The 26,573-nt window shown below is 40.3% G+C and overlaps 1 protein-coding gene across 3 annotated transcripts in view; it reads left to right on the top strand.

Annotated features, from left to right (window-relative positions):
- Positions 1-26,573, top strand: part of LOC149313703 (oxysterol-binding protein-related protein 6) — a 118,953-nt gene that overhangs the window by 32,283 nt on the left and 60,097 nt on the right. For all 3 annotated transcript variants that reach the window (XM_089519675.1, XM_089519674.1, XM_089519672.1), the window contains exon 3: positions 25,539-25,807. In XM_089519675.1, coding sequence (XP_089375801.1) covers positions 25,706-25,807 — 102 coding nt within the window. In that variant the 5' untranslated portion in view covers positions 25,539-25,705. The remainder of the gene's footprint in view (positions 1-25,538; positions 25,808-26,573) is intronic.

The raw sequence follows: 26,573 nt of genomic DNA, 5'->3' as shown, positions 1-26,573 counted from the left end.
CACTATGATCTTTGGAATAGCGGTATATAAATAAAACAAATTATTATTATTATTTAGAGCATAAACCAGCCAGAATAGGCAATTTGAAGTTCCATTAATCTGAATGGCAGATAATTTACTCTTCCAGTACAACCTAATGCTTATTTTTTCCTGGATTTGTTTTTCTTATTTATGTTATTAAAACGGTAATATTTCACTCTGTATTAAAAAATGATGATGATCATCATTCCTCATCTGGGCAGAACAGCCAGAATTCTAGCAATCACATTCTACCTTAAAGTTTCTGAACTCTTTTCAAGGTTTTTTGTGGGTTTTTTGGGCTATGTGGCCATATTCTAGAAGATTTTCTTCTTGAGGTTTCACCAGCATCTATGGCTGGCATCTTAGCCCGAAAAACCCACAAAAAACCATGGATGCCGGCCATGAAAGCCTTTAACTCTTTTAAGGTCCTTCCCTATAGTAATCCAATATGGGGGTTACCAAATAATAAATCTCAATGGCCAGGTCTATGCCTGTTAAGGAAATTCTGCACCAAAAGAACTCACCAATGTTATCAAAAACATTTGGGTTTCTATTAACAAAGTTGGATAAAGGAGCACCTCCAGTTGTGCACCTGATCCTTCAGGGGAAGGACAGCTCTCTCCAGAAGCAAATGAGTATCTATTTTCCATATCCGGAAACTACCTATCCATGGTACCTCTATTGTGTTCAGTTTCAGTTCACTGGTCCTCATCCAACCAATTACTAAATCCAAACAACTCAGCATTTCTAAAGCATGCAAAGAATTGCTCTGGATAGGGACCAGGGAACTGCAGTAGGAGTAAAGCAGTTAAAATTCTCCTGATCTGGTTTTCCCTACCCTTAACATGGAGGGGGGCGGGGGGAGATTCCCCACAAGATATTATCCGATCTTATTGAGGCAGACTGTAAACCTCAAAATTAGACTTGTACAAATCAAATTGTTGTTGTTGTCATGTGCCTTCTAATTGTTTCTGACTTATGGCAACCCTAAGGCCATATCATGGGGTTTTCTTGGCAAGTTTCTTGAGAGGGGGTTTGCCCTTGCACTCCTGTTAGTCTGAGAAAGTATGACTTGCCCAGGATTTTACACAAAACAGTTAAAATGTAGCAGAAAAATTCAGAAATGTAAAACAGATCTCAGTACAAGAAAATCAAGGTAACGTTAGTTAGATAAAAATCTAACTTGTGCTTTCATTGTGTTCAATAAAAATTTGGCCATAATTTCCATGGTAGACTCATGTTTTTTTTAAAAAAATAACTCTGCAAGAGCATATTATCGACAGATGTCAAGTCAGTTTGGATCTAAGTCTTGTAATACACCTGGGATTGGAAACATATAGAATCTTGGGTGTTACATAAACTGCATCTCTCATTATCCCTAACTGTTGGCTATGCTGGCTGGGCCTGTTGCATAGTGGAAACCCTAGACTATTTTGAGAACTGTATCTCTGAAAACCACTAGGTCTGCTGTCCAAACAGTATTATGAACGTATAACTCTGAATGGAAGAAATTTTCATGTAAAAAAAGTATAGTATTCATGTAAAAAAAGTATTAAAATGGCCATGTTTATATACAACTTTTAAAAACCATATTCATATTGATAAAATTCCAAGTTTTATTCACAAATTTGGATTTTGCTACCATGGCTAATAAATCAGGATAAAGTTAGTTCAAAGAGAATTACATCAGACTCTTCTCTGCAGGCGGCTCTTGTTTTGCAGCTACAGACAGACACATGGTTTATTATAGACATGTAGACTGCTGAGCTTGGAACCAGTACTGCTGTAGTGTGAAACTGTTCATCAGCTAATAAAAACACCTCTGAAATTGGCCTGAAAAGTACATGATGAAGTTGTTTTCAAAATGCTCTAGGATGCCACTTTTTTGACAGTTGAAACCATCCTCTCTGATGACTCATTTCTGACTAAAGCATCAGTTTATAAAAATAAAATCTAATGGATCACTCTGGTCTTAGGGGATAATGAAAATGTATAGGTTGGTGCTTGGGATGTATTTTATCTGTAACAGCAGATGTTTAGTGAGTAATTTAAATGTTTATTCAGTCATGCCTGTAATCATTTAGGGAAAGGCAATTATGAGTAATTCAGATGAAATCCATATCCCTTTGACATTGATGACAGAAATCCCACTGATTTGAATGGTCCTAGATTACATTCAGTTAGAGTTCATCAGATCTAACACAAAACCATGCTCTGATTTTGCCATAATGGCTCTGAGAATACCGCACTCCATCTTGCCTATGTTCCCCACTCCTTCCTTTGCACATGACAATGAACACTGCTAGTAGTGGTGATCAAATCTGTTTAAATTTGGCTGCTGCCACACTTCAGAATTAATGCAGTTTGTCACCATTTTAATTGTCAAGCTAAATGCTATAGAATGCTGAATGTTGTGGCACCAGAGCTCTCTGAGAGAGAAGGAGACAATCTCACAAAACTACAAATCCCAGAATCCCATAGAATTCAGCCATGGCTGTTAAAATAGTATCAAACTGCATTAATTCTGCATTGTAGATGCAGCCATAGTTTCAGACCGGGCAAACTGTGGTTTGCTTAAACTATAGTTTCTTGAATTGAAATAACCAAGTAGAGCTTGCTGCTAATCACAATTAGAAGCCTTCAGATGCTGCACTACTGGGAGCCCATGTTTCATGCCTTCTTTGTTGTTACATTTTAATTTCAGTGTAATTCAGTGGGAGAATTACATTCCAAGGTTGGATGGAATTTAGGAAAGGAAATAATAGACAAAAACGGTTATCGATGTTACTGAAGACGTCACATTTTTGGAGGGTCTTCACCTTATGTTTGAATCAGCCTCTGCTTTCTAATATTTTAAACAATTTTTACCGCTGTGCTTCATGTCTTTCAGTTGCTGTTAGTGTGTGTTATGTCTTGAACTGTTGTTTATTTGTGTGAGCTCTCTAAAACACTTAAGAGATAAGGATGTAAATGGCTTGGAGTAACAAAATTAGTAATTTTCAAATTCTAAACAGTTTTTCAAAGAAAAACACTATTCAGTGTAACAAAGCTCCATGGACAATAGTTTTGAAGCTAAGCAGATTTGGTACAACAGACATGGCTATTTGCAGAATGTTGTTATATTTAATAGTTTTGGTCTCTAAAGGAAACCATGTAATAGCAAACCACAGCTGCGGTACATTGTGCTTAATAAATCTGAATAGAAAAATTATATAAATTCTGTATATCTTGGTTTTGTTCCCATAAGGGGGCAACATATCACATATGCTTATATTCATTTAATCTGTGTGATCATCCTGCAATTGCGTGTCCTGCTATTGCAATAGTCTTTTAGTCCTATTTATTTACATAATAGCTTCATCACCTTTCCCTCCCACCCATATAATTTAACCTGTTCTTACCCGTTGATAATGCGTGTTAATTATTATCTTTATTTGCTTTTTCTATGCTGTTACTGGCAGAAGAGTAGTACTGGTGTTCAGTAACTATAATTTGTTATATAGACAGACTAATCCATTTTCTATATAACAGCGTGGTTGTTCTAAATGGCTAGAATAAATTTTGGTCTCAGAGGCAACAGCCATTTCTAATTACAGGCTGTTTTCTTTTTAGTGGTTTAGGTTTAGGGCACTCTGCATTTGCCAGCTGATGTCCCCTGAATCTTTGCCCCTCCTGCATGATGAGCACAACATGCGGATATCTTCTTGCACTGCTGTGGAACTCTCTCATTTGATTTATTCCATATTTCATGGGAATGACTTGTTTCAAATACATCTGAGATTCACATTTCCTTCTTTATGGTCTCTTTGACCCATAGTGGTCAACACTATACTTGTGTAGCCTGCCTTTGAAATCCTCTAGAGCAGTGGTTCTCAACCTTCCTAATGCCGCGACCCCTTAATATAGTTCCTCATGTTGTGGTGACCTCCAGCCATAAAATTATTTTCATTGCTATATGCAAGTATGTGTTTTCGGATGGTCTTAGGCGACCCCTGTGAAAGGGTTGTTCGACCCCCAAATGGGTCCCGACCCACAGGTTGGGAACCACTGCTCTAGAGTGTGTGTGTAGGGATGCACTAAATATTTTAGGGCCATACCTGTTATAGAGGATATTTTTTAAAACAATTAAAATACATAAAATTAACTATGTATACATAAAATAGATTAAAAGTGGCTGAAATACATTAAAAATGAATTCTTCATGAATTATTAATTCATTAAAATTCTTCCTACTTATTATTAAAAATAAAATTCTCCACTCATGTTTGTTAAATATTATTATTTTTATTTGCATATAAATTAATCTTAAATGTACTTTATAGAACTTTAATTAATATGATATTGACTATTGATGTTGAACTAAGAGAAACTACAGTCGGCCCGCCACATTCACAGGGGTTAGGGGCACAGGATCCCCATGAAAATGGAAAAACCATGAATATCTGCGATACCCCGCTTCCTTCATGGAGCCTTTTAGGGGTGTTGAGGGGCCAGGGAAGGGATATGGGGAAGTGGTGGTACTTGGTCCCTGGGGGGTTCACGCTTCACACACCCTCCCTGCCTCTTTCTCCGTCGGCTGACCCTCTCACCTTCTCTACATCTTTCTCCTATAGCCAGAGCGCATGTGGAAGCACCAGACAAAGAGCCCAGGAGAGTGGCCAGTGTGAGTGACAGGGGGACCATGCTCAAGGAATGGAGTCCCTTCCATTCCTCCTCTACTGAGAGCTGCTGCCATGACCATTGTGGTTCCTAGGGGGCTCGCCTGCCCTTCCTGCCTCTTTCCCCATCTGCCCACTCATTCACCTTCCCTGCCTCTTTCTTCCACAGCCAGGGCACATATGGAGGTGTTGGGCACAGCAAAGGAAAGGAGTCCAGAAGGGCAGCCAGGGTGAGTGGTGAGGAGGCCACAAAAGGCACATGGGAAGTGGTGCTCCTTCCTTCCCCTTGCTGGGTGCTGCCGCCACCACTACTATAGTCCCTGGGGAGCTCATACCCTCCCTGCCTCTTTCTCCTGCTTGCCCTCCCTGCCTCTTTTTTTGCCCTCTGATCTTCCTTGCTTCCTTCTCCACTCTCCTGCTTACCCTCCCTGCTGGCCCCATTCCTATCCTGCTGGATCCCGGCTTCTTTCTCTGCCTGCACACTGGATGATACTATTGAAAGAAATGTATGGAGAGGGTCCCTTATGATAAACTTCAGAGACATTTTGTACTCCACTTTCTTTGGTATTAAGATTTGTATCCCCAACTACCACAGCACTATTAAAAGCATCTTCCTATTCATTCAAGACCACTGAATCCTATCTGTCACAAAGATTCTGCTAGTATACGTGAGGGCAGTTAACAACAACAACAACAACGTGTTTAGTTCCCATTTGCAAGATATCACCAGAGAAGAAATATGCTACAGTGACATGCCCCATTTTAGCTTCTACTTGGAAGCAAAGAGTGCTCATCCTTCAGTACACAAGTAGGATTCAAGATCTCTTTTGTCCTCGCAAATTAGTTTCAGCTCATGGCATATTTCTAGATCCTGGTATAGGTCCAGATTTTTGATAGCATCTTGGTAGGGACTTTGAGGAATATATCAGCAGAATCATTGTGAGCCAGCTTTGCAGGTTGTATTCAAAAACATAGATAGAGAGAATCATGTCATATTTGATACCAGATATCACCGACTCCATATTGGGATGGTCAACTTTCACCTACTCGGAGCATGCTCATTATACATTCAGCACACTCATTGTCTCCTAGACTATGTCAAAAAGAGGGACCATTGTCAATCAGTGTCACTAGATAGCAGCCTCTTGTTCAGTGCCAGCTTCTGTTTATATGTGTTCTGAGCAGGCCTTTATTGATTCCAGCTCTGTTCTCAGCACCAGCAATAGCTACATGCAGTTGGTTATATTTAAAAATATATAATCTCTCTTTGGTATCATAAAATCATAGAGTTGGAAGGGACCACATGGGCTATCCAGTCCAACTCCCTGCCATTCAGGAATACACAACTCAAACATTTGTGAAAGATGACCATCCACCTTCTGTTTAAAGAACTCCAAAGAAGGTAACTCCACCACACCCCAAGGCAGTCTATTCCACTCTTCCTACAGTAAAGCAGTTTTCCCTAAGTTATTCATCAGTTGCAGAGATATTGTGGACTTACACTGGATACTAGAACTACCGTAGAGGACATTTAGCTTGATGAGTAAGGCTTCTTAAATGCAAAAAATGACAAGAAACTCAGCTAGCTTACTCAAAGTGGAGATGTGGAAAAGTGGGATCTATTCTATTCTCTTGACTGTGGAATATCAGCCAGATATTGCCTTGCATCCTTCCCCCGCAGGCCACTAAATGGTCATGTGGACACACTCCAGTACTGGAAAGTTGTCTTATGCAGGGAGTAAAATGGGAACTGTGAAACTGGAGTGTTACACTCTCACTGCACACTGTAGGCCCTTGCCCCCACCAATCCGGGAGTGTCGCTCAGCAAGGACTGTGGTGCCTGATTCAGTTTCATGGTGATCCTCTGCAGGACTTATACAGCTGCTACATGATCACACCCTTGGATATTCATCAGACACTACGGACTAAATGCTGGGATAATCTAACATTTGGGAGAGTGGTTTTTGTCTGCTGAGATGATGACACAAGCTCCTATTGGGTGAGCAGTTTACTAATTTCCCACAAAGGAGTGTCACAGACACCATGAAGGAGGAAGAGGTTGCATAGATGTAACTGTGTTTCTTCAAGTGGTCATCTCCAAACTCTCACAACCTCTCTTCCTTCTCCCTGTGGTTTCCTTCTCTTCCTGTTGAGGTTAAAGTTCTCACAACAGAGAATTAGAACTGAGGGAAAAGAATGAGGCACACTAGATCAGCCACAAGAGGTGGGTAAGACAACTACCAAAAAGTCACTCAAGTTGTGGAAGTTTTCAAGGTTAGGCTTTGCAGGCACTGTGTGACTCATACATGTGAATTCACAGGCGACCACTCAAAGAACTACAGTTAGAGGTAAGCAAGCTATTCTTATGATCAGAGAAGGCAGATTTAACAGTGTGTGGCTTTAGATGGAGGGGATATGAAGTGCCCTATGCAATTTTTTAAATTACAGTTAAACCATATTTATAGTGTTTTATAATCATGTGTAGTGTCAATCCATGTTAATACCATACTGTGTCTATATCAAATTTACAGTATAGTAGATCTGATACAGTACATACAGTACAGTATATTAAGTGTCTTTTTTATATGTACGTTAAATTCAAAATTTAGTACAGTATTAAATTACATTAGGCTTTTTGATCAAACAACTCCAGAGTATTATCCATCAATGCCTTTTCGAGGATTTGAAGTGGCTTAAAACTGGATTTGGAAAATGTCTCAGGTCACTGTGCCACCAGGAGCCCTGGTGGCGCAGTGGTTAAATGCCTGTACTGCAGCCATTCACTCAAAACCACAAGGTTGCAAGTTCAAGACCAGCAAAAGGGCCCAAGCTCGACTCAGGCTTGCATCCTTCCGAGGTCGCTAAAATGAGTACCCAGACTGTTGGGGGCAAATTAGCTTACTTGCTAATTAGCTTACTTGCTGTTCACCGCTATGATCTTTGGAATAGCGGTATATAAATAAAACAAATTATTAATTAATTATTATTTGATCTAATTACAGTGTGCCCTATCCCCCTACCTCAAATTAAAGTATCTTCCTCTCATGAATTGCCTTGAATTCACTGGATTAGAAGGGGAGACAGCAATCATGCAGTCATTGCTGACTCAGTTGTACCTGTGGCATATTACTTTGTTTTTCCTACCTGCACTAATGTAGAAGTCATGTTGCTGCTTGAAAACATAGATCAACTGTGTTTATTTTTATAAACAAAGATACTGATCCCAGAAGACACATAATGCATGAACAATTATTTGTGTAGCAGTCAAACAACCATTAAATATATGCAAAATGTACATTTTGGGGTAAGGGTACAGGACCCTTGGAAGATAGGAGATCAGTGGATCATAGACAATACATGATAAAAAGCAGTGTAGCAGTGTTGCTGCTTAAGGCTGCTGACAGGGTTTTCTAGCTATTGTATACTGTATGTTTGCAGGGCAGCTTTTTGGTGTGTGCATATGTCTGTGAGAGCAAGGGTGAATGAGAATGAGGGAGAGAGACTGAGATATCCCTGGATATGCAATTGCACCTCCTAGCCCTGGGCCCCTCATGATAAGATTAATTGTACCTTCCTGTCTGTGATATTGGCCACAGTGCTTCCCAGCTGTACATTTCATAAGAGGAAATTTCTCTATGCTCTCCTAAGGCATTAGTCATGTTGTCATATCTCTTTCTGATACACTACAGAGAAGCCTTCAGCAGGGAGTTTGACATACAACTGGCCTTTTCTGGATCTGTTACTGTACATTCAGAAGAAAAAGAGGTGGTAAACATTAACCAGGAATTCCCCCCCCCCCTTTTTTTTTTTTAATTTAAAAAACTGCTTTCTATGGAGGTAGAATTGAGAGACATAATATTGTCACAGTAACCTATCTTCCTAATCCAATGAGCTGTTTGGTAACAACAACTCACAGGATCACAAAAAATAAAAATCATACTGTTGTGCAAGGGCATAAATGTTGTGCTGTGCCACAGCCTGAATAAAGTAAAAAGCTATTCATATACTCAGGGACAATGCCATGCTATTCTGGAGTATCAGCATGAAAAGGGATCTTGTAGCACCTTTGAGATTACCTGAGTGAAAGATGTTGTAGGATAAGGTTTCATAGACTGGAAACAAAGAATATACAATAAAATAAGATAATATTGAAGAGCAGGGTCATGGACCCTTTGCAGGGAAAAGGCTACAAAAGCTTCATACAACTTTTTCACATTGGTAGTTTCAAAGGTGTCACAAGATCACTTTGCGTAAGAAAATTGTGTTGGCAACAGTGTTTCTTCTGGTTGCAATAAAATATGTACCCTTATCACTTACTGCTTTTAAATTGAAAAGTTATATGAGAAGTTGAGTTCAGGAGTCTATGTTATTGATCCATACAGCATATTGCAAAAAGTCAATATGTAAGAGAGATTGTGTTATAACACAGTGAAGCAAGCCATGAAAATTGCTATTCTTCTGAAGTCTTATATTACTAGATTGACACATTGTGACCCAGAATATTAGAGGAAAAATGGGGGGAGATGGTGAAAGAACCCATCTTGCTTTCACAGGCTTCTTACGCATATAATTAGTTGTGATTGGAGCACTTGCTAATAACTCCCTTCAAGCTGACCTCAACTCATGGCAACTCTGTCAATGAGGCACCCCCAAGCCCCCCCTGTCCTTAACAGCCCTGTTCAGGTTCTGCAGATTAAATACCCATCTGTAATGCCACCTTCCTTCCATCCTACCACTTTCCACCTTTCCAAGTCATACAATCTTTTCTAGTGAGTGATGCCTTTTCATGAGACCAAAGTACAACAGCCTCAATTTTGTCATCTTGGCTTCCCGGGAGAGTTCAGGTTTGATCTGTTCTAGGACCCATTTGTTTTGTCGTTTTAGCCATCCATGGTATCCACATAACTCTTCTTCAGTACCACATCTCTAGCAAGTTGATTTTGTTTCTATCTGCTTTCTTCAGGTGGAAAATACAATGGCATGAACAATCCTAACTTTATTATTCAGCTGTATAGCTTTGCACTTCAGGATCTTGTCTCGTTACTTCATAGCTGCCCTTCCCAGCAATAGTACTAGATAAAATTGATGTAAAAGGAAAATAGATCTACCTTAGTATCAGTAGCTTTCCACTGGAAGAGGTGTTACAAAGGGTTATGGTGATCTAGCTAGTGATGTGTCCTTTTATGAATATCCCAATTTATGAGTGGGGAAAATCTGTGGAATAGCTGCACAGTGCCTATGTATGGGTAGCATTAGGATCTGTCTATCTGAATGCACACACAGTTGGGAATGTCTGGGCTATTTACTGCCAAATCTCTTCAGAGTTAGTCCCTTCCCTGCCTATGCACAGCACAAACAATTGGTCACTTAATTTACCTTCAGTGTCTGAGCATTTTCCCTGCAAAGGGTCCATGACCCTGCTTTCCCTGATTTTGTCAGCAGATAATTTTCCAGCATGCCTTGAACAGAACATCTCTTTCAGGGCACAGAATTACTGGAGATGTATTTATGTACTTATTATAATGTGGGGCACCATGCCCGGAAGCTCAATGTTTGGTTGTTTTTAACACATTGCCATTGGGCCATCTGTTTCTGAGCAAACAGAGGTGGTAATCACTAGTCATCTCACCTCAGTAGCTAGCAGTTCATTGGCAGCATAGCAAAATAGACTCCATGGAGCTCTGCTGCAAACTACTCAGAGTTTTCCCAGATGGATAACTCCAAGCACCACAAGTCAAAAGGCTTCGAACAGCTGTTCCATCTTTCCTTCTTGAAAGATTCAATTTTCTCTCACAAGAAGAAAGATGGAAAAAACAATGGGAAAACAGTGAAGAGCTATAATTAAGATATGATGACAACTGGCCCCACCAATAAGCAGAGCTGGGGTGGACAAGTGCTCCAAGTCTGGAGTCTACACATAGACACACACACTCAGCTAGATCTGGACAGTGTCCTTCCTTCCTGCCCCGACCTCCAAAACGTCCATCCTCATGTGTTCTCAGAGCTGTGGGAGACAATTTTGCCGTGTTTGGGTAGAGGGTGCTCTCTGGCCTGTTTTAGGCATAAGGTTGCTTTTTCTCTTTTGGGAAAAAATTTCCTGCTTGAAATGGCAGAAAATGTAAAAACTCCCCCTTCTCAGACCTAGAGGGTGCAGAGGAGTCTTTTCAACATATTTGAAAATAAAAGATGCAAAGCATTCTGGGACCCATAGACCACACTCTTTGTGCCCCAAAGTAGAATCGGTCCACAGGTCCTGAAGGAAGGTAAACGACAGTGAGGTGGTGAATAACTGAACCGTCTTTGACATGTGGCCTGCCCTGCATTCCTTGTCCCCTTGGACATGGTGGTAGACCTTCTCCCATTGTGCTGAGGTAAGGTTCAGCACAAGCTAAGCCACCATATATATGTTGAATGGAGAAGTAGTGCCATCTTGTCCTTTGCCCCAAACAGCAAAATTGTTTTAGGTCAAATCTGTCTGGACTTCCCATAACATTCAACATCAGTATCCATCTAGTAGTGAAAATGTATCTTTCCAGATATTGTTGTTGGACTGCAACTCCTTGAAGCCACCATAAACAGTGTTGAGGAATGCTGGGAACAACAGTCCAACATTACCTGTAGGACCCCATGTATTCCTCATCTATATAGAGAGAGGATTGTCACATTCAGAGAACTGTTGATCACAAAAGGGACTTGTATCTTTAGAACATTGCGAAGTGGTTGACCCGATCTGATTTTGAGGATGTCACAGTATTTTGTAGCTATCAAACAGGTTTTAAATAACAGAATAATTTATTAACAAATCTTTGTTGGCTCCATGGAACACTACACTATTCACCTATGAATGTGAATCAGATCTAATAACAGGATCTTTCATCTTTGGTATCATTTGACCTAAGCTTTTGTGTGTGTGTGTGTCCAACTCTCCTCTTGGTATAATCCAGGTATTGGGTTCCCATTTGGAAGCATAGGGTCATTCATATCCTATTCGCAGTGTTTTGAAGACTGGCTCACTCAGCAAGCCATACTGCGAAACTATCAGAAATCAGGAACAAGTGATCTTAACCTGTTTTGAAGTAGGTTGTGCATTGTTCTCCAGTATAAACTTGCCTGCCTTCTTCCTTGGTTATTGTGCCGACAGCCTCCAAGTGTCTTTTTCTGTGGTAAGTCAGTCTTTTCTCCCCCATTTTAAGTAGATCTTAGATCCCATTTTATCCACATTTTCTGTCCTATTCAAGTGAATATGTTAAGTGTACACTAACATAGGATATGCACTGCTACTGAATTAGTCATCTTTCAGCTATTGAAGGCAAAATAAAGGAGACATCCAAAGGCAGTTCAGATGTTTGTTTCTTTTTTAAATGTGAGCAAAGTAATTGAGTTACAGCTCAAAAAAGATTCTCTTGTGATGTGAAATTCATATTAGGGCTTAAAATGGAAAATATTAAATGTCATTATTTCACTTCAGATTTTTTTTATAAGTTCAGATTTGACAGCTTTATGTGATTGCTTTTAAAGAAATTATGAGAAAAATGTCTCAAGACTTGTGTATAATGAGTGCTTTAACATGGCTAGTTAGCTTGCCAAGAAAATATTATGTTCCGATAAAGCTCGAAATCTGGATAATCCAACTTGAATGCAACAAAGGGGTATTGGTTTTAAGTATATATTTTGTTCTGAAAGCAGGTACTTTGTCTTTCTTTATGGATCATTATTTGCAAAAACTGCATTTTAGCCTGTTGCTTTTGGATCCTGCTGCAGAGGCATAAGGAGGTACTCTCCATTAATCTGAATCAACAGTACTGCTTAAATTTCCAGAAACAATAGAGAATAGCCCTTTCTGGGAACATTCTGCTTCACAAAGGGCTATGAAAAGACTGCTTATAAGCAAGATATTGGTCATTCAGCAGACTGACTCCTGCATGCATCTGTCTACTAAGCTATTAAGGGAAGTCAGGCTGCATTATAGCTAGTTATTATATAGAGATCTGCACAGGAGAAGCAGTTTTACACAGGTCACAGCTCAAGAACACTGATATAAGCTATTCAGCAGGAAAGCCAGCCAAGGTACAAAGTAACTCTGGGCTGCAGGAGATTTGTGGGTACTTGGTCTTGAGAGTAGGTAGATAGGGGTAGAAATCATTTGAACAGCTCTCTCAAATCTTGACAAGGTCTGCATCCCTCCTCCCCTCCCCTATACAGTCGGCCCTTCTTATACACTAATTTTTTATACACGGATTCAAGCATACATGGTTTGAAAATGTTCCAAAAAAGTATGAATTTGCATTGATGTTCCATTTTTTATAAGGGACACCATTTTGCTATGTCATTATATTTAATGGGACTTGAGCATACACGGATTTTGTTATACACGGGAGATGTTGGAACCAAACCCCAGCGTATAACAAGGGTCCACTGTATAGTGTGTGTATCTGGAAAGAAAATCTTTGGATTGTCATGGTCTCTCAGTTAAGGGACAAATGTATTATTATTATTATTATTATTATTATTATTATTATTATTTGAGAAGCTTCAGAGGTTGTTGCAAAAGGGAGAAATTTCACCCCTGTTCATTTTTAACAAATTGCTGTTTGCTCCTTACACTGGAGACTGTTTACAATTGAATAGCTATGGTATATTTGTAGAAAACATTACTGAACATAAATCTCAGTGTAAGATTCAGAACTTTATCGCACCTGCTTTTCCCCCCGTTATAGGTACGGGAAGAGGATGCTCATGTGTGCATGCTTGACCAGCCAAAACTGGATTTTATTGCACTCCAAAGTGTCGTCCAAAAGGCCCTGTTCCTTCCCCCAGCGCCAAGCCATCCCCGTTCAGTGCTGAGGGGTGTTAAATGTTCTGGTCGGAAGTCTTCCAACCGAGGAAAATGACGCCCCTCAGCACTGAATGGGGATGGCTTGGCGCTGGGGGAAGGAACAGGGCCTTTTGGACGACACTTTGGAGTGCAATAAAATCCAGTTTTGGCTGGTCAAGCATGCACACATGAGCATCCTCTTCCCGTACCCGTAATGGGGGGAAAAGCGGGTGCGATAAAGTTCTCAGTAAGAAATATTTGCAAGAGCTTGGTAAATATAATCCAGTAATGGAATATGCAATGCCTGGTGGTGATTGACTTTGCTGTTTGATGGGGTCTCATTTGGCGTGATTCATAAAGGATTTGTAATATTGAAGTGGTGGGAGGTGGATTCTGAACAACTCATCCAAAGCATCAATACAGAAGCCAACACAATGTCTCTTAGCATGCAACAAGAAGCCAGTATAGTCAAAAAGGAGAAGAGATTCTCCTCCTCTGCTCTTTCTGTGTATAGAATACAGGGATTGATGTAACTGAGAATACTCTATACTGTTCTGAAATTTAAAGCTGGCACAAGTGCAAGGACACACTCAGCAGGGATATTTTTGATAGACTAAACAGTACGTTGAGAGCAATCCTAATGTATTTGGACTGCACAGCTGCTAATGGGTGAAGAAAGGAAAGACGAAAGGAAAGCTTAAATAAAATATACATTCAAGGACACATAGCCATGATTTATTTTAGGATAAAAATCAGAAATTTACATTTATCAGGGAAATGAAGGTTTGGGATAATTTTCCCATTTCCACACAAGCACTCCATGATAGCCTGAGTAACAATGGGAGCTTTCTGAGTATGCTATATTAACCATGAGATACAAAGAACTTGAAATATCATCTTTCCCACTCATTGTGTAATCTAAAGATCTGCATTATATCAGAGGTCCATTAGTCCACTGTGGCTGTATTCACTAGCAGCAGGCTTTGGATATAGGTTTTTCTCAGGGGTAATCCCAAAGAGCTAGTGATGATAGGAATTAAACCTCTGAATATGTAGAGAATGTATTTTGCAACTGGGGCTGCATCTGCACTGCAGAAATAATGCAGTTTGACACCACATTAATGACATGGCTCCATGCTATAGAATCCTGGGATTTGTAGTTTTTTGTGGCACCAGAGATCTCTGACAGGGAAGGCTAAATATCTCACAAAACTACAGATCCCAGAATGCCATGAGCCTGAACTGTGGTCTCATACTGCCTAGAGAAAAAAATATGTTTGATCTCAGGTGCTTGGGTGGTGTTTCTTGCCTGTGTGCTTGAATAAAACCCTGATTTCCAAAAGAAATTCAACTGAGAAAATTTAAAGCTGGAAACAGATAAGCAATCTGGATTGAGAGAAAAACCACAAACCAGTTATGATTTGGCTTGCCCAAGGCATACATACCCAATTTATTAGTCCCTTTCATTATTGTTAGAATAACAATTGTACTTGTCATTAGCTTTCCTTCGCTTTTTTCATTTGCTGAAGTGTGATTGTGTCTGTTGTATTATCAGGGAGCAAGGGCTACTGAATTAAGGCATTTCCCCCCAATATTTCTATTACTACTTAGGTTTTCAAAGGAGTAGATAGTCTGAAGCTGAAGTCATGCATTTTATAGAATTGATTTGAATTGCAGCATTCTTAAAATAAGTAATTTTCTTAGAATAAAAGATTCTTGCCAGCTCTAGCGGATAGGTTTGTTATTCATCACCAGTAGTATTTTTCCTTGTCAGCTCCAGCAGCATAAGCCATTCACCAGCAAGATCAATCTTTAGAAGGACCTATAGGTTTTTGTTGGCCTTGAAATGGTTTGAAGCAAGGATGTAAGGCTAATGCCTATGTGTAATCTCACTTCTGCATGCATTTTCATGCTGTAAACTGGGTTTGTAGACATGCATTGTGCTTGCAGATGCACTGCTTTGTTCCATCAGGAAATGTCTGAGGCACACATGGAAAAAAAATCCATACAAAACAAAAACCCACAGCCACAAGAACCTGAGTTATTGGTGTGCCACAAATAAATACTACAGACCTTTTCAGTCACGAAGTTGGACATTAGAGAATGAAAAGGATTGGAGCCTCTTTGCTAAATTACCATTTAACCTAGTAATTTGAATTCAGTGGAACTCTCCTGATTACCATATATGCTTCAGAGGCTCTGAAAGGGTAGAGATGTATGCTCAATCATGTAGCCAAGCAGCAGATAGGAGAGGCAGATGTCATGTTGACCTCTTGTCATCAGAATCTGATTATCTGTGGTTTGACCTCCTCTATCCATTTAAGGTCACCATTGATGAATTTAGTCCAAAGCTTTAAACATTTTAAGCTAGCAAGACCCTACAGTATGAGACCTATGTTTTGTAAAAAGCAAATTAGAGGACCCATTGTATCATTATAAAATATAGGTGGGAGGAATGAATATTTTGGTATATTTTGGGAAGGCTAATTATTGAACATCAAGTGAATACAACCCAATAAATTTTGCTAGAATAAACAAACCAAATCATCACTATTTTTTCCTCAGGGATTACATGATTATGTGAATTTCTTTTCTATAGCAGAGGATCTTTAAATGAGTACACTTCATGTACCACATGCAGTAGCAGGAAATGTTCTGTCCAAGAATAAATTCTAACAAGTGTCTATTTACTTACATACAAACTTATTTACTTACTATATATATTTAAAAGCCATATATAGTGGAGCCTCGTTATCTGTGGACTTGCCATCTATGAACTTGTCATTCATCTGAAGTCCCATTATCCTTAATGGTAGTGTGGCTGCATGCATGCGCTGCCACTGGGGACAATGGAACTTGATGTCCTGCAGATTTTTGTATCGGGGGGGGGGGGGTGTCCAGAACAGATCCCCCTGAGGTCCCACTATAGAGCTAATGTACAATAATGCTAAAATATGCAACCCAAACAGTATACAGAATTAGAAAATTATTGTATATTGTCCATAAAACAGAAGGTAGGTTGGTCTACAAAAGGAAAATTTGTAAAGACAGTAAGATTTCAACTTGCGTCTAAAAATAAGCATTGTTGGAAAATGGTGAATATCAGATGTTGTTGGAACATGGTGAATATCACAGTATTTCACAGTTCCCCCTCACCAAAAATGCTTGATAATTTTGGCATCATTATTATGATGATTATTATCCTAAGGATGAGGGTGCCTTCTACAAGCTGACTGGGATGGGACACAACAGAATGGAACAGAATTAAACAGAATGGAATAGATGGCCAGAGAGAGGCACTAATTAATGGAATCAGCCCATTAAAGGCAGAATTTGGAAAACTTTCTGTTTTCTTTGAAAATTATCCTACTACTCTCATGTGTTCTCAAAAGAAACATTTGTTGAGCTGTCAAGACAGAGCTAGGGAAAGTTATTGCGTATGTTCAAAGCCAATTCCCCCCCCCCCCAAAGAAATACTTTTAATTTGTTAGACTTCTTTATTTGAATAACATACTTTAAACAATCGTGGTTGCTGCTTAATCTATCATGCTTAATGATATCCAGTGGTGACAGTAGGGGGATGCAGGGGTGTGGCCTGCACCCATTGACACCCTAGAAGAGGGTGAAACCTGGTAAGGCCCTCCTCCTGCTGCGGGCTGAGGAGGGGTGAGTGCCCCTCTCTTGGCTTTGTCATGGCCTCCTCCACACCCCTCCCAACCTCACTGCCATGGCACTGTTCTACTCATGGGGACAACAGCATTGCAGCAGCGGAGAAGGCTGAGTGCAGCCCTTCCTACCTCACTGACACAATGGTGCTCTACTCATGAGTAGAGTGGCACTGCAGCAGCTGCAAAGGAGAAAGGATGAACATTCATTTTTTGCTGATGCCCCCCTCCCCCTGGAGGTGACACCTGTCCAAAAACTGTGACTTCAAGCATTTAGTGTAGGCTGAGGAAAGTAGGAAAAGAATTAGGAAAGTTAACAAGAAGACAGGACAAGCCACAAAGCAACAGTCCTGTAGTACCATACTCAGCAACTCCAGATACACTATTGAGGCAGCTTATTGTTGTCCCCCATTGTCTATTACTTCTCACTGAGCCCTGGTACAGGCTGTGTTCTGAAAAACTTTGAGTCTGTATCAGCTGCTCTGAAGCCACCTGCAATAGCAGGGCCAGTGGCAAACACTTTAAAAAACTGTTCTCTTTTGTTCAAGACAGCACAATACTCTGTACTGAGGTTTCTCCCCTTATTCCAAGGCTTAGGGAAAGGGGCCAGATCCTGAGATATGGAAACTTCATTTTTTTTTCTTTTAAAGCAGATAATGAAAACTAAGGAGTAAGATGGAGTAATGGTAACAAATTTATTTTCAAATGCTATAACAAGTACAAAATAATTTTAATAACAGCATCACAATTTCAGATTTGTCTCAATCATTCTATGAGCGACTTAAGGATTTGAACTTCAGTCTCGTTTGTCATAGTCCAATAGTCTATTGCTAACACATTGACTTTTTATCTTTTAGTCTTTAGTTCTTTTCCCAAGATGCTACTGACCCAAATGGTTCCAAAATGTTGGCCCTACAGATGTTTTGGACTTCAGCTCTCAGAATTCCTGATTGTTGGCGAAGCTGGCTGGGGCTTCTGGCAGTTGAAGTCCAAAACACTTGGAGGACCAAAGTTTGGGAATCACTGCTATAGAGCAAAATCCTATTTACCTTTGCTCACACATCCCAACCCCCCAAGTTCTTAAAATGTCTTCTTTTTTGGTTAGATGTTGAGTAGCACCATGTTTGGCTCTAATAATGACAACAACAACAATAAGGATTAGGGTGGGGAACCACAACAGATTAAAATACATCCATAGATTAGATACATAACATCATTTAAATACACATGAGACCTGTTTTAAAAACCCTGTTAAAAGAACATATAAAACCAAAACATATTCAAAACAGTCAATTCATCCTTTAACATTTATAATTTAAAAAGCATCTGGGTAGACCTGCCAGAAGAGACTGGTCTTTAGTGCTGTTTAAATTCAGACAGTATATCCAGCTTTAAAATCTCTTTTGTCCGGTCATTCCACAGTTTGGGGATGGTTGGGGGGGGGGAGTCCTCTGGATGACAGTTGTCATCCTAGTCCTGACTGAGTGAAATGATCCTGTAAGTAAACTGGACCCAAACAATATAGGACCTTAATGGTAATCAACCCTTTATACGCTTACGTTTTATTAATGCATTTTAAAAGATCCCAGCTGCCACATCTGTTTATCTTTCTCACAAACTCCTATGTTAAACATAAAATTGTCCACATTCATTAACTGAATGGAATCCAGACATATCAATCATTTAGATTTTCATTTACTGAAGATCTAGACCACAAATGTATTTAATGCCTCCTGTTCACCAAAGGTAGCTAGAAATCTTTACCATTTACTCCTTGAATAAACTCTTGAGTACAGTGCAGTTATTTCAAACAGTAGAATTGATTTTTATTTGTGCTAAATCAAGAAAGTGTGTCATCTTGAAAGAATAGACTTAATACAGATCCTTTTAGAAGATTTTCATATAGCTTACCGTATATACTCAACTATGTCGACTTCATGTATAAGCTGAGGGCAGGTTTGGGGGCCAGAATTATGGATTTTGATATGACCCATGGATATGTCGAGGGTAAAACTTAGGGGCATGCAACAAAGGATGTAAAGGATGATGCAAAAGGAAATCATGCCAAAGAACTTAGAAAATTCCAGCAGACATTAACTATTTGTGCTGATCCTAAAGACTGGATAGATGAGAGAGTAGAGGGGACCCATACTTCTTTTTGGTGCTCCCAGGATGGACTAAGCTCTCGCCTTTTACCACTCACTTCAGAAAAAGGGGATGGTTCTTCTTTTACATATATAAGACTTAAAGTACAGTGCTTACATCAACCCGTGGATAAATCGATCCAGTTTTTTTGGGTTGATTTTTTAACTAAAATTTCTAGACTTATATATGAGTATATACAGTATATAGTATGGGAGTAGCTGTGCACATAATTATAGACTTGTAAATGCAACCATTTCTGTATTTACCGCAAAGGACAACAGCATCTGACTGCATTCTCAAAATGTACATAACTCCATAGCTTAGAAGAGTCCAAGTATGATATTTGGGACTGCAGCATCCAGGGTTCAAGTTACGTTGTTGGTGCTATGTGCCTTCAGGTTGTTTGTGACTTATGGTGACCCTAAGGTGACCCTATCACTGGGTTTTCTGAGTCTGAGAGTGTGTGACAGGCCCCAGGTGACACACTCTCAGCCTCAGAGAAATCCCAATGGGTTTCCATGGCCAAGCGGAGAATTGAACCCTGATCTCCAGAATTGTAGTCCAGTGCTCAAATCACTACACAATGCTGGCTGTAGGTCACATTAGTGAATAAGAATTAGACCATTGGTGCATGTAGCCCTGTGTGGTTAACATTGGCTGACAGTTTCTCCCCCAAGGCTTCAGGCAGTGTTCTTGCCTAGCTCTATCAGAAGATGCCAAATATTGAACCTGGAACCTTCTGCATGCAAAGCTTGTGTTCTTACACTGAAGAACATGACAAAGGGTGCGACTACTTTTTAAAATGTAGATGCTGATACCCCAAACATTAGGAGAAACAAGCATGTCATATTTAGCTTTATGGGGCTCAGTCATGTCTGAATATTGCATGTTCTCACCTAGAAACTCTACACTGAACTATAAAATTTGGTGAAGCTGATTTTTATTATTAATTGATGTGAAAAATGTAGCCTGCATGTGTTCCTTCTGTTACTTATAATTCATTGTCCAAGGTTAAAATCTAGCACTGAAAATTTTATTTATTTATTTGATTGTTTTATTTCCCACCTTTCTCCCAAATGGGGAGAAAACTGGTGCCAGGGCTAATATCTTGTGAGCCCTGTTTTGCTCTTGCTCAAACATTAGTTTTGTGAGGACAGGCACTTAATAAATAAAAACTTTATTTCCTAATCTAACATTACAACACAGAGAGAGAGGCATACACATGCATCCCATGTGTCCTCCCTCCCATACACATATGAACATATATGTATACAAATGTCATTGGCATTCTAGCTGGCAGTCTGAAAACTGGAAATGGTTTCTGTACCTTTAAAGCTTATGTAAAAGAGGTAAATTCAGCAGATGATGCTTGCACACAACTAGGAAACCAGCAACTCCTGCTGAAATTCCCTCTTCTACACAACAATTAAAAGTATAGGAGTTGTTTCCAGTTTTCATTCTGACAACCCTAACAGAAATGACAAAAAGTACAGCATGCACAACTCATCATGGCTGTAACACAAAGTTGGAGAGTCAGTTTCTTGGGAAATTCAGAAAGGAACATCTTGAAAATTAGGCTAAGAAGCTAGATTAAGAGTCTTAAATCCAACTGTTAGCATCAACTAGAGCAGATCCATTGAATAAATAACAACTTGGTAAGACAGTACTTACATAAATTTCACTGATTCTGTGGATCTACTGTAGTTGAAACGCATAATCAGATTTAGGCCAGAGTGAATGATATATGAATTAATTTTACAGAAAGGATGTGTGTGATTAATATATCTTTGTTCACAAATTCACATCCAAATGATTAAATGATAAATTGAAGGATGCATCATTTTAACCATGAATATCCAAAAAAGGGCTTTTTTATAAGCAGTCAGTAGGGGACTGGATGGAGGATGAGCTGTTGTTAGTGATCTTGAAAGTACCTAATGGTTGTGTGCCTAAGGTGGTAATATGTCAGTTGCAAAGGTGTACACTATCTATGTACCCTGACTTTCCTTTAGGGAAGCTCTCTTTAATTTAATTAGTAGAGGACACACATTGATAATTAGACAATAGCCCTCTTACTGTTATCCATTAACAGTTTTTCACTACTGGCAACCTTCAAGCCTTCTTGCTTGATTTCTCAGGGAAAAAATGGATACTTTCACCAAGATGTTCAGTAGGCTTTATGCATGACGAAACTTTTCTCTAACAGTTGTCTCTCAATTGTATGTAGCTGTAAGCCCCATTCAGGTTTTTACGAAGTGGGGAAAGTAAATGCGTGGAGGAAAGTATGTTAACCTCCATAGTTGCTCTGCAGATCTGGAGATCAGCACTTTAAAGAGAAGAATTTCCTCTATACTTGGAGGCTTTCTACATGATTAGAAACCCAGGGTAATCCTATATGTGTGTGCCTTCAAGCAGTGGTGTGACTAGGGTTGGTGTCATCCTCTCCAGTAGCTTATGGTGTCACACCCCCCATTGACCTCCTCCCATACTACACCATGCAGAATCCTTAGTAATTTTTTGTACTAATATTACTCATATATCATAATTCTCATATATCACTGGATGTAATGGTAATTGTTGTGACATAAACAACTAGCAAAATTAAAATTATACCTTTAAATTACAATATCTTATGAACAAAACAAATGTGTTTATATATATCTGGTTTCCTGTAGTTAAAGTGAAAAATTTGTAAAATGTTATTTTTTTAAAAAAAATTAAAAATTAAAAAATTACTTTTTTAAAAAAATTAAATTTTGAACTGTTAAATGTTATTTTAAACAAACCTGGAGTCATTCCCTTCTCCTCCCACAGAGCCTCAGCTCATTCGTACTATCTCTTCAGCATTTTAAAGCATTTTAAAGAGATACAAGTGAATGCTACTGCTCATTTCTGTCCAAATGCAGATAGATGTCTGAGGAGCAGTGGTGTCACCTGGTGTGGTCTGCACCCCACTAGTGACACCACTGCCTTAATGTGTAGTTGTGGAAATCTTATGAATTTCATAGAGTTTTCTTAGAGAAGAAATGCTCAGAGGTGGTTTTGCCAGTTCCTTCCTCTGAAATAAAGCCTTCTACAGAGGCATGTGTGTAAACAGATAGACAGACAGATAGATATTAAAGAGAGAGAGAGAGATCTGTATATACATACACATATGCAAGTTGCTCCAACAGTCAAATGCTCACTGCCCAGTGAGAAACCCATTTCTAGTTTCAACTCCTAAATATTCTACAATATATAACAATACACTATCTACCACAGAGCTTAGCTTAGACAAAACCTTGGTAGATCTAACAGCCTTGTTATTTCTTATCTGACAATTTGTTCATCTCAAATCTTTTCTTACTCTGACTCCAAATGTAATGGAGTTCATATCATTTCTGCAAAGTGCACTGGAATCTTAAGGAAGATAGTCATTTGTTGTTTTATAGTGAATAGTCACATTCATATCAATGGCATTCATATGTGGAGAAGATGAAGATGGCATGGTTGCCATAGATACTGGGCTTCCTACATATTCTTTAAGTGATATTTGCTATCCACCTATGCATGCCTTTCTAAACAAATCTGTGGTGGGGTGGGCAGAGAGTAGGGAAAGCTGATTTTTAAAACAATTTTAGCTTCAACATAACTTGTCACTTGGGAAGCCTTTCGGGGGCTATACACAGAATCGCTCCCAAGCGCCCTCTCAGGCCCGCTTCCAAACGTAAGCCCTGGTATACGGAAGATCTCCGGGCCAGGAAGCGGGTTCTGCGACGGCTAGAGTACCGTTGGCGGAAACACCTCTGCTTCGACGACAAGACTCTCCTAGACCGACTATTAAAGGACTACGGAGAGGCAATACGAGCAACAAAGAATTCGTTCTATGGTGCTCGTATTGCGTCCGCGGAGTCGCGTCCGGCAGAGTTGTTCAGGGTGGTCAGGGAGCTAACTCAGCTCCCTCCCACCCTGAACCAGATCCTTGAACCTTCTAAGGCCTGCTGTGACTTGTTTAACGACTTTTTCGTGGATAAAACTTCTCGTATAAGCGAAGGTCTGAACGCCGACGTTTTGGCAGAACCTAGGGTAGAAGTGTCCAGAGCCTCTGTGGACTATCTTATACTGGATCAGTTTGAGTTGGTGAGTACCGAGGATGTGGACAAGATCCTCGGAAGTGTTCGGAAGACGACCTGCTCCCTCGATCCCTGTCCCTCATGGTTGGCGGCCCAGGGGGGACCGGCGGTAACGTCTTTGCTACGCCGGATAATTAATACATCTCTCAGGGATGGGCAATTTCCATCGGATCTTAAATTGGCCATAGTAAGACCGATCCTAAAAAAGCCCTCCCTCGACCCCCTGGTTCATAATAATTATCGGCCTGTTTCGCTGCTACCATTTTTGGGAAAGGTGATCGAGAGGGCGGTTGCGATCCAGCTTCAGGCGATCTTGGATGAAACGGATTATCTGGACCCATTTCAAACTGGCTTCCGGGCGGGTCACGGGGTTGAGACGGCCATGGTCGCCTTGGTCGATGATCTCCGTCTGAGCATTGACGGGGGAAGCGTGTCCCTGTTGGTGCTCTTGGACATCTCAGCGGCTTTCGATACCATAGACCATGGTATCCTTCTGGGGCGCCTGGCTGAGGTGGGAATCGGGGGCACTGCGCTCCAGTGGTTCCGCTCCTACCTCTCTGGGAGGTCCCAGATGGTGCAGCTGGGAGACGTGTGCTCCAGCGAGCGGGCCCTTAAAACCGGGGTCCCTCAAGGAGCCATTCTGTCTCCCATGCTATTTAACATTTACATGAAACCGCTGGGAGAGATCATCCGGAGACATGGGGCGCGGGGTTATCAGTATGCTGATGACACCCAAATTATTTTCTCTATATCTCCGACTGATGCAGTGACCAGGGATGGCGTCTCTCCTCTCGTGGCCTGTCTAGAGTCAGTAATGGGCTGGATGAGGGAAAACCGACTCAAACTTAATCCAGAGAAAACGGAGGTACTGGTGATAGGTTCCCCTGGTCCAGGAATGGTGGTGGTTCCACCTGTCCTGAACGGGGTCACGCTCCCCGTGAAGGACTCCGTGCGCAGTCTGGGGGTGCTTCTTGACTCGTCCCTTCACCTGACTGCTCAGGTGAATGCGACGGTCAGGAGTACCTGTTATCAGCTTCGGCTGATTCGCCAGCTGCGCCCATACCTGGCCCAGAGGGACCTTGAAACCATCGTACATGCTCTGGTAACTTCGAGATTGGATTTCTGCAATGTACTCTACATGGGGCAACCCTTATACCAAACTCGGAAGCTGCAAATGGTGCAGAACATGGCAGCGCGGCTGGTCACTGGTGTCCCCAGGACCAGCCATATAACACCTGTGCTTAAAGATCTCCATTGGCTGCCCATCCGCTTCCGAGCTCAATATAAGGCGTTGGTTATTACCTATAAAGCCCTAAATGGCTTGGGCCCAGGTTTTCTGAAGGACCGCCTCTCCCCGTACATTCCGCCTCGCACCCTCAGAACATCTGGGCAGCAACTCCTGAAGGTGCCTGGGGCCAGGTTGGCTGTTACTGCCAGAAGATCCTTTTCCACAGCTGCCCCAGCCCTTTGGAATACGCTGCCCATGGAGCTCCGCTCATCTACCACCCTGGCCCAATTCAGGAAGGGTCTTAAAACCTTCCTATTTAATCAGGCATTCCCCGACTAAATATCCTACGGGCCTCCCTCCTCTCTCGTGGCCGAGAGGTTGGGCTAAGGGGCTTTTTATTGTTTTTAAGGATTGTTATTATGTTTATGGTCTTGGCTGTTTTTAACTTTGTATGATGTTTGCACTTTGCTGCTCTTGTAAGCCGCCCTGATCGTTTGGAAGGGCGGGGTATAAATAAAAATTTTATTTATTTATTATTAAGCAAGAGAAAATACTCAATATATTGTAAGAAAGAATTGTATTTTGCCATTGAAGAAAGTACTAGTCGGAAATCTTGCAAACCAGAAATTTCCTCTGAAAAGGAATCATCTTCCCTTTTTTCCAGACCAATTATATTGGGAAAATATTTTATAGTTACCTCCAGGACCCCACCTCAGAATCCTGCTATTTTTTGATTAGTTGCATTTTTATTTGCATGAAATCCATATTTTAATTTGTTGGTGAATTCAGATGTAACAAAGGGGACAGAGTCACCACTCATGTGTTTGTTTTTATTTACTGGGGGAATGTGTTATGGAATATGTCATCTCCAAATCTTTTCCTTCTTCTTTCAAGGTCTGGTTTTGATGCCTTTTGAATTAATCACCCCCTTTAATGTAAAGGGTGCACTGTGAACTGGAATAATGCTGAAAATTATTTGGCTCCCTGTTTATATGGAAGACTGAAAGGAGATTAATGTGGTCTTATCTGTGAAAGAAGATCACAAGACTTTAGCTGCAGAGATGAGTTCAGAGGAGAAAGGTATATCTCCTGCTCACAAAACCTCTACACCATCTCATAAAAGTGCCTCTTCTTCATCATCTTCCCAGAGGGAAAGCAGGCAGGTACGTGAAAGATAACGTATTATTTGTTCATATTGAAATGCTGCAGTTTCTTTATATTGTTCCTTGTTATTTATACTTGGTGAAAGTGAAGTTTGGATGTTAGTGGACATAAATGTTCTTCATATAGCTTGCTTCTTGAAATAACATTGATAAGAGCCCTTTACTCACCATGTTATCTTTTACTTTCTGCTGCTGCTTTAGAAAGGGATCAGTAATCAAGAGAGAAGGTGACGGTCAGGGGGACTTTTGTAATCATGTAGAAAAATCCATTCAAACCTACTGTAAACTAGATGCTGTTTTGGTAAATACGTGGTTGCAGCCATGTCTTTTCCAAGATGGTAGGACAGATGTGTGGGTGAGATGGCACTATCTAGGGAAGGATTTGAGAGAGACAGAAGAAGAGGTATCCAATGCCTACCAGTTTTTTCTAGTAGCTGCCCTAAGCCTTCCTGCCTAGCTGTGTACACATCAAAGCTGGAAGAAGAAACTACCCAGAGATTCAAGATTTGCAGGAAGAAAAATCAACTCACCCATCTTCACATCAATCATCTTGACCATGATAATCTTCTCTCTATCTGCAGTCAAGTTATCAAAGGAATTGTGGCCCCGAGAACACCATGTTTATCTCATTATATCTAATTATCTCTTATTCTTCTAGAATTTTTTTATTTTACTTTTGGTTTTCTTTATCAGATTGAAAAGGGATGTGGTGGCTTAGTAGTTAAGATACCAATTCTGACAATCGTAAAGTTGGAGAGTTGACAGT

The sequence above is a fragment of the Sceloporus occidentalis genome, unplaced genomic scaffold (assembly GCF_023333645.1).
Source record: "Sceloporus occidentalis isolate IW3139 unplaced genomic scaffold, rSceOcc1.0.p SCAF_4, whole genome shotgun sequence".
NCBI lineage: Eukaryota > Metazoa > Chordata > Lepidosauria > Squamata > Phrynosomatidae > Sceloporus > Sceloporus occidentalis.
This window is presented reverse-complemented; position numbering and strand designations above follow the sequence as displayed.